General features: G+C 34.0%; 1 protein-coding gene across 2 annotated transcripts; it reads left to right on the forward strand.

Annotated features, from left to right (window-relative positions):
• The first annotated feature begins 4507 nt into the window (after positions 1 to 4507).
• On the forward strand, positions 4508 to 7714 carry LOC131149536 (uncharacterized protein At3g17950-like). Of its 2 annotated transcripts, none has more exons than XM_058100074.1 (3): positions 4508 to 5059; positions 5282 to 5431; positions 7006 to 7714. In XM_058100074.1, the coding sequence occupies exons 1-3, from the start codon at positions 5048 to 5050 to the stop codon at positions 7483 to 7485; spliced, it is 642 nt and encodes a 213-aa protein (XP_057956057.1). In that variant the 5' UTR covers positions 4508 to 5047; the 3' UTR covers positions 7486 to 7714. The 2 variants fall into 2 exon arrangements, with proteins under 2 accessions (XP_057956057.1, XP_057956056.1); XM_058100073.1 differs by having other exon boundaries at positions 4582 to 5161.
• Positions 7715 to 8985: the final 1271 nt, after the last annotated feature.

Genomic DNA, 8985 nt, shown 5'->3' on the forward strand with positions numbered 1-8985 from the left:
GTATTTCATTATAAATTCTACTCATAGCACACGAAACAGGTTTTATACATATTTAAACATATCATCTTTTACAGCAGTATTTCCCAAACATAAAGCATATATAAATATATATTTTTTTTCCTGAAATCAGATGTTGTAATAACATATATACATTTTTATAAAATAACTAGTTTAGTTTATCCCCTTACCTGAGTCCTGAAAAACCCCTAAAATAAACAGTCCTCCACCCGCAGGGTTTCCCATTCAATACCCTAAAATGATATTCCCCAGAACTAAACTTCAGTATTTCTACGCGTACTACGCTTTCTACAACTGTCAAAAAGCCAAATATTGAGTAGAAAGTCTTATCCTGAATCTGGGATGAATTCCGAACTCGACCCACCGACGATCCACTCCAGCAGATATGTTAAGAACTTTCCCAAGAGTGTCGTGGTGGCTTCGAATCGTCAATCTAGCGGTAAACGGACTTAGAAATTGAGAGAAAAGGAAGGAGAACCGAAGAGGAGAGAGAAGGAAGGTTCTGCGCGTGAAATTTCGGCCAAAAATGAGGATTTGGCCTATTTATACACTGGCCCTCGTTGACGAGCTAGGTCACCACGTCGATGAGGTCATGAAGACAACTTGTAGACGAACTCTTTCCTCATCGACGAAATTCAGAATCACCTAAAACCTCTCTCGGTATTTTCTCGTCGACAAATCACACCCTTGTCGACGAGCCCAATATGCTACGTCATCAACGAACGCAAAGCGTTCGTTGAAGAAGACCCGCTTTGCCTCCCTTTTAATTTCCTTTTCTCCCTTCCTTTTATTATTATTTAAATATTATAAATTCTCTAGGTCACTACAACATGACCCTAACTACACTAACGAAAGAGCAGTCTCTTGTTATTGCTATTAGCCTTAAAACAACCCATAATAAGACACCCAAAAATGCTACTTACAGCCTTAACAAACCCCTTTAGCCCTTAATATGATAAATCATAAAAAGAACAATAAGATAACAAGATAATGAAAGGAATTACCCTGAGAAATTTGAGTGTAGCGGCTGCTTCCTTCTTTCTCTCCTTCTATGCTCCTATGGTCGAATCAATTCCTTCTCTCCTTTTTTTCTTTAATTGGTCGTCCCCTCCTAGACTACTCTCTCTCCTTCTTTGTTCTTCAATTGGGCCTCTATCTGCCTCCTCCCTTCTTGTTTTTCTCCCCTTATGGATGCCCCTAATTATAGGGTTAGGGCTTCATTTAGCATTAAAATCAAATCAAACCATCTTAAGCAATAAATCAATCCTTTCCTTATTGTCTCTTTCCAAATTTCCTATCTTTCCATGCACATGCTTTCCTATTCTTAGAGAGTTTCCATCACAGGCTCAACTGGATGTTTCCTACTGATTTCTTTCCATGTGAATCTCAAGTAGATCAATTGAACTAGGAAACAAATCATCCTTCTTCATTGCAAATCATTCAACTTTAAGAAACAAATCATTCAATTTTATTTCGGATTAATTGATTTTAAGAAAAAAAATCCCCTATCTTTAATTGTGGACCAAGTCGAATATTTTGAAATATTCCTTTTTGTATTTTTCTTATATTCCCCTGTATTTTGTGTATTTTTTATGTATTCCAAAAAAATGTACAATTTGGTTAAATTAGGCCCTAAACAAAATGGGGTGTGTACAACTACCCATCTTTATAATTTTGTTGCTTTATGATGACAAGAAGAGTCGTCTTCCGTCATTTTTCAATAAAAAATCTATAAAGATAAAAGACACCAATTTTTGACTGAGCCTTATATAACAAAAGAAAAAAAATATGTGGGTTTACAAATATGTATAGAATTCCACGTCAACTCAATAATGACTACTTAGGGTTGGGAACTGAAGCCACATGCCATTGAGACAATCAGAACCCTTGAATGTGACTATCTAGATCTTGGGATCTCATGTCATATGTCTCCGAAACAACCATGACAACTTGAATATGACCGCTCGAATTAACGAGACAGTCAGAGCGACTTGAATGTCACTATTTTGATCAATAGGATGGTTAGTATAACTAAAATGTGATTATTTGGAAAAATAGCCAACATAACTTAGAGTGTTAGTCATTAGTGTAGCTTGAAGGTGACTATTTGGAGAAATAGCCAAGGCAACTTGGAGCATTAGTGGTTAGTGCAAATTGAATGTGACTATTCAGAGAAATAGTCCGAGTAACTTGGAGTGTTAATGGTTAGTGCAACTTGAATGTGACTATTCGGAGAAATAGTCAAGGCAACTTGGAGAGTTAGTGATTAATTAGTGCAACTTGAATGTGCCTATTTGGAGAAATAGTCAGGGCAAATTATAAAAATGAGTTTGATTTTAATATGATAAAAAATTAAGAAAAAATTTGTGGAGCCTAGTTGCGTTCGATCTGGATGATGACCCAACTTTTCTTTAGTGGGAGACCTAAATGATTGTGTTAAAATTTTGATCATTTTGGCTATGGCTATAGAGAAATGACATTCATTTTTATTTGAAGCAAAAAAAAAAGTGTTCCCAAAAAATTATTTGTCAGAAATTTCATCTTTTTGGCTAAGACTACTTAAAATGGCATTTTTTTTTTTTTTTTAATTTGGTTATGCATTGATGAGCCTCATTATTCAACCATTTTTACCATATTTGTTGGAATGAAGAATTGCATGTAGGGTATTTGATTAAATGCTGGTGAGAAGTTGTCTAATTGACATTAATGTCTTGTGTTTATTTTTTTTAAAAGGAAAAAAAGTGTATGGTGTACATTTGCAAATTAAAATTGACTAGGAATAAACCACTATATATATACATATTCCATTTAGGGGTGAGCATAATTTGGTTAAAAACGAATTAACTGAGTAAATTCGGTTGGTTTGGTTAAAAATATATTCGGTTTGATTCGGTTCGGTTCGATTTTCATTTTCATTAAATTTTGGTTTTAGGGCCTACTAGAGATGAAATGAAAGTGGACACTTTTGTTTGCAACTGATGACTGAGGTATGAGCTTGTTTTTCAGTAACATAACCAATTTTTACTCATGGGGATTTTTTATTTTTTTTTGCAACCCTCAAAATCAGTTAATATTATATAAAACCATTTAAATGTTTTTGAGAATGGTATTTTAAAATTTTTTTACCTAAATTTTTTTTTTTTAAATTACCTAAAAGTGTTGGTCAAATTTTTTGCACCCTTCAATTATTTAATAAAATTTCTCAACAAGACTTAAAAGGTTATCTTTATTTATCCTACATGTATTTGTTAAGATTCCTGATAAGTAATTATTGTTTCTCCTAGAGTTTGTGCATGGGGTGTAGATTTTAAAATATACTCTTTAGATATCTAATTTTTTGTTTAGATTTTGTCATTTTTATACTTTGCAGGATAACACTCATGGACGCGTGGACGTGTTTACTTTAATTAATATATTATGACGTATAAAGTCCTAGATTCAAACAGACCCTAAGACTTCAATTGAATTTCTTATCCATAAAAAAGGAGCATTTCATCAAAATATTTTGAACTGATTGTAGCTATTGTGGATTTATAACTTAACTTCTTTTCTTAAATGTATGTAGCATCTTTTAGGTTAGTTTCCTCTAGAAACCAATAATTTAATTAAAATTTTCCTTATCAGATTTAAGGTTTATTCTAAAAAGTAATGCATTTTACCAAAACAGTTTACCTGGATTAATTCCTTATGAAAAATGATAATTGTACTAAGTTCAAAGTACAAAGAGTGTCTTAACTTGTCGAGTGAGGTGACTCTCTCCTTATTTCTTTTGAAGTTGAATACATTTGAATTTCTATAACTTCATTTTTTTTGAATGCTAAATTTATTGAATGTCTCAATCTATTGTTGTTACCGTTCGCCCGGGATAGGATACACTAGGAACCACAAACAAGTTAATATCATCAAAACACATTAAATATGATTATGTAGTCACTAAGGCTAACAGTTATATTTATCTTCAATTTATAATTTATATCTGACTTGTTGGTTATGTATGCTCTAATAACTAGATCTACATGCCCTACACTAGTAAACGAAAAATCAAAAAAATTTAAATGTTAATCATAATTATAATTAAAATTTTATTGATTCATTTGTTATATATTTTATTTTTTTATCACTTTATTTGATAATTAAAACAAAAAAAATGAATTCTTTTATATTTCTTTTTCCTTTTTTTAATAATTTGCACATTTCAAACATGATCTTACTGAGCATCTTCCTGATATTTTAGAACTATAATAATATTCTAATTTATAATATTCTAATTTTAATTTCTTGTCTGTAAAATTAAATTATAAAGCGTTTTATTTTTTTTATATATTTCAAAATTTAGAAGGTATAATGTCATATTTAAAAAATTCAGGAGTATTATTTATTTTATTCAAAATAAAACTAAGTTTCAAGAGATGGTGTAGATAATAATTTTCTTTCCTTATATTTCTTTCTTATTAAAATAAATATAAAAGATATAAATCATTTTCTTCTTCTTTCTTTTCCTTGTGTGCACTTTCTCCCTCGCCCTAATTGATACTTCAGGATTAGAAATTTATTATAGCGATATTTTAAGGAGCTTCTGTAATTTTGGAAGACTGGACATTGCCTTTGCGCAGTTCTATCATTTCTAATCAAAGCACCACACAATCATTCTTTTTCAGTCAACAAACAAAACCCAAAGAAAACTCAGAACAATGCTTCCAATTGATAAGACCTCTCACTCATTCTAAACCCTTTTTTGACTCTTTTTCTGTTTGGGTTCTCTGCCCTTCTTTTCTTTTTCTTTCTCTCTCTCTGGACCTTCTTCTTCTTCTCGGATTGCATGTGAAGGGCATCTCTATATAGATAGATCCGTCTTTTGTTTATCTTCTCAGCAATCAATCAGAGATGGATGGTGGTCTTTACTCTTTACCAGAATAGATGACAGCAGGGAAATGACAGTAGCTGCTCGCCTGCTCTGTTACCTGAAGTGACCTCGTTGGACTTATTTTACTAGAATCAAACAACGCTAGTGAACAGCTACTCGGCACCCATGGCTCAACAGGTGCTCTTTTTTATTTTTTATTTTTTGTCTTCTCTCGTTCTTTTGAATCTACCCTTTTATGGGCTTGCGTCTCAGATTTCTGGACTCGCTGATTTCTTCAACGTGGGTCTCTGTTTTTTCACCGCAATTTTCTGATTATGGGTCTCCCATTTCTTCATCTTTTGTCAACTATCTTGTTGTTTGTTCTATGAAATTATTTTTTTGTTGTTCATTTTACTGCAGGAAGAGGGATGGCCTCTGGGTTTGCAACCTTTGAATGTGCGAATTGGGTTAGCAAGAAACCCTGAGTTTTCTGGGTCGATATCATTCAACACCTTACTCACAGGCTCTCCAAGCTCCTTCTCTGATTCTTCCTCAGATTTAGACACAGAGGTCAGTAGAAATCCAAGTAGTAAAGACAAGATAATTCATCTGCCCTGCCACTCTCTTGAGGATTCCTTATCTTCCGCTGTTCTTAAGGGTTCTGAAGTTACATTGCTTTGATTCCTTCAGTTTAATTTCTTGAATATTCTTGGAAAAAAATCGAAGGATTAATTGAACCCCTTTCACAACCATTTGCTTGGTCACTGTTTCAAGAAAATTAGAGACTTCTACCCATTTGCAGTGAACTGGGTATTTGACAAAATCACAGATTCCTTCTTCTCCCTGCATTCTTCAGTATGATTTTTTTTTTTTCAAAAACAAAAAAATTTGTGTGTTGGGTGGAAGTTGGGGGGGGGGGGACTGTCTTAGATCTTCAATGTTGCTTCCTCTAATGCTTCTGGGTTATCATGTGATGCAGCACCCACCCTTACCCTATACTCAGTTTTGATCTTCAAGTGGACATGTCTAAATTTTTTCAATAATATGGCAGTATAATGTGGAACTGCGAAATTGACTCAAAACTGGTTTTTCTAAAAATTTGTCTCCACCCAGCATCCATTCATTGAACCCATTGATTGCTAGTTCCAAATAAAAATCTTAAAACATAACTTTTGGTTGACATTAGGTGAGAAAAATTCATCACTAAGCTGTCAATTAACTTTCTGCTTTCCTCATTTGAATGGCAAATTTTGATAGAAGTTGTAATTAAGTTTTTTTTTTTTTTTTCATCTTTCTTTTTGTTCGAGTAAATATGAGTTGTGAGTTCTGCTCAGCTTCTCATTCCCGGAAATAGATAATGAAATGGAATGGAATGGAATGAAATTAGTCTACATATTCGCTGTATAATAATTCATTCCATTCCACTCTCAATTCATTCAATTTCAGCATGCTAAGTACTGGGTTAGGGGATGTATAGTTGTGGATCTCAGTTTTCACTTTTCATTTCTAGTTTTCCAAAAAATTAAATGTCACCTAATAGAGAACTGAGAAAACAATAAAAAAAAAATGTTTGAAATTCCAATGCAAATGTTGGAAAATTGAAAAATAATGTGATATCTTTGTAATTATTTGGAAAACTAAAACTAGAAATAGAAATTGTTTTCCAAGATTAAAAAAGCCCTTAATTTTGTCAAATTGTGTACAGGTAAGTACTAAGTAGATGAGGCTAATTTCACCTTTTTTATGACTGTAATGCAAATGTAATTAGGTTTCCTGGGTAAACCTATCTTTTCTTAAAGATAAAGCATCTTTTGCTTGAATCTTGTGGGCTTGTAGTGTTATGTTGTTTTGTTTTGTGTTTGTTTTTGTTTTTTCCCTTTTGGGTCAAGTGGGATTGACTAATAGTACTTCATCCCTTGAAAAAGAGCTAGGGCTTCTGCTTCACATCATCACAAAAGCTGAGAACCAGCTCATTTATTGACCTATTGTCCCAAGTGCTTTACATAGTTATAGACTCAACTTTATTCTTCCAGGAAGAGAAAAAAAAAAATGTTGCCTAAGGAGGGATCTTGCTTGTTCTATTATCTCTCAAAACCCCATAATGCAATTCTCATGTCATGCTAATTGCTTTGCATCCGTTTCAGTCAACGGGTTCATTCTTCCATGACAAGAGCATCACACTTGGGAGCCTCATAGGCGTATCTAGCATTATAGAGCGCTCCAGAAGATCGGTGAGGGCAAGAGGGCAAGAAGTTTTGAAAGACAAGAAGAGCAACAAGTCCAAAACTTGGTTCTTCTCTCTTTGCCCAACGGATACCACCGATGCTGAGAGCGTGAACAACCCAACCCCATCACTTGGGCAATTCCTTGCAGTGGAGAGAAGAGCTGCTAACACTGACAGTACCGGAAGGAATCAGAGCCCTTCCTATTTCGGACCCGAAGAGCTTGCCTTTGCTCCTCAGCCTTCTGCAGAGGCAAACTCACTATTTGTGGATGGCCGTGTTGCTCCCCCTCAATCAAATCCATTGTTAGGTGCAGAAGTTGAGAGAAGAGATGAGAAATCAGGACTAGAGCATGGAATTCCAGTACTTTTCTCATGTGTGTGTGGACAGCCCAGCCATTGAATGAATATAGCCAATGTCTAGTAGAACTTTTTCTAGTTTTGTGATTCTCAAATTGGTCATTATATTTCACCTGCTGGATAAGAATAAACTGCCATTTCCATTGCTTCACCCCCCCCCCCTCCCTCGTCTTCTTCTTTCCATAGGGAATTATCATGTGCATTTGAACCGTTTTTGGTGTTTTGAAAAGCCATTTAAAGCATATATTTCATATTTGTGCCTTCTTTTCTAATGGGAGCAACCAAATTGCTGTGGCAATTGTGCTCCTCTCTTAGTTGCAGATTGGTTACACAATATTTCTGATTTGATCAGCTCTAACATTGTTTTTGGTGGGAAAGGGGAAAGAAAATTTTTATTAAAAAAAAAGGAAAATGAATTTTTAAAAAATGATTGAAAATTTGGTAGAATAACAAGGAAAAGGAGACATAAAATTTGGGCCTTCTCTTCCCAAACCTATGCAGTAACAGAGATTGGATATGAAGAAATTATTGGCTATTATTTTATTCAGACAATTTTTATGATAATTTTTTTATATGGTAAAATTTAAAGGTTAAATAACACTAATAAGCACTAAAATTTTCATTGATTTTTTTTTTTTTTTGAAAAAGAGGGGGGCACCTTCTATTTTTATTAGAAAATCTCTCACTTATGGCGAAGGAATACCGTTGTTTCAATCTTGAGACTTGAGGACAACCTCCTCAAATCAAACTCCAAGGCTCTAAAACTAACTTAACCAACTTATTCAAAACCAATAAACCAATGACCAGCAACTAAACAAATAAATAAGAGTTAAACAACTAAAAGTGGAAAACAAACAAAATTCTGGAAGATAGCACAAAACATCACGAGTGCAAGGAGGAAATCCCAACAAATCCAATCGAATCATTCCCCTGACTTGTTGTGGAAGATCATCCTAGAAACTATATGATCGAGATATACTAGATTCACCTTGCTTGGCAAAGAAATTCGTACTTTTATTCGTCTTCTTATGAACATGTTCCACTTTGTGCATACGCCTCTCAATGCTAGCACAAGTTCTTCTTACAATTCTCATAAGTTCCAAATCGAACACTTCCCAGAATTTATCCACTGAACCAACAAAGTAGAGTCACATGCAATCTCCACTTGATTAAATCCGAGATCTTTGCACAGATTAATCCTTAAAATAATCACCTTCAATTCAGCCATATTATTGGTTCCATAACCCAGTCATGAGGAAAAAACTGCTTTAAATAAACCTTTTTCATCTTTATCACACCTCCACCACTACAATTACCCGAGTTACCTCTACAGTTTCCTTCCACATTCAACTTAACCCAACGTATCACAGGTTTACACCATCTGACTACACGAGAAAGACGAACCCTCACATTTTTTACTTGAATATTCAAAACATGAAGGACTGCAATATCCGTGCAAGAAGTAGGTGCACATTTAGTTAACTTGTCCGAAATGGATCTCAGCCAATATTTAATATCAAGCCACATAGTTCTCACCAAATCA

Source organism: Malania oleifera, chromosome 2 (assembly GCF_029873635.1).
Source record: "Malania oleifera isolate guangnan ecotype guangnan chromosome 2, ASM2987363v1, whole genome shotgun sequence".
Taxonomy (NCBI): domain Eukaryota; kingdom Viridiplantae; phylum Streptophyta; class Magnoliopsida; order Santalales; family Ximeniaceae; genus Malania; species Malania oleifera.

Bases quoted from the DNA above. Each gene is read 5' to 3' on its own strand.
- LOC131149536 (XM_058100073.1), top strand. From the start codon at position 5,048: ATGGCTCAACAGGTGCTCTTTTTTATTTTTTATTTTTTGTCTTCTCTC. The intron at 5,162-5,281 runs GTGGGTCTCTGT...ATTTTACTGCAG, and splicing joins GACTCGCTGATTTCTTCAAC to GAAGAGGGATGGCCTCTGGG. The intron at 5,432-7,005 runs GTCAGTAGAAAT...CATCCGTTTCAG, and splicing joins CCTCAGATTTAGACACAGAG to TCAACGGGTTCATTCTTCCA.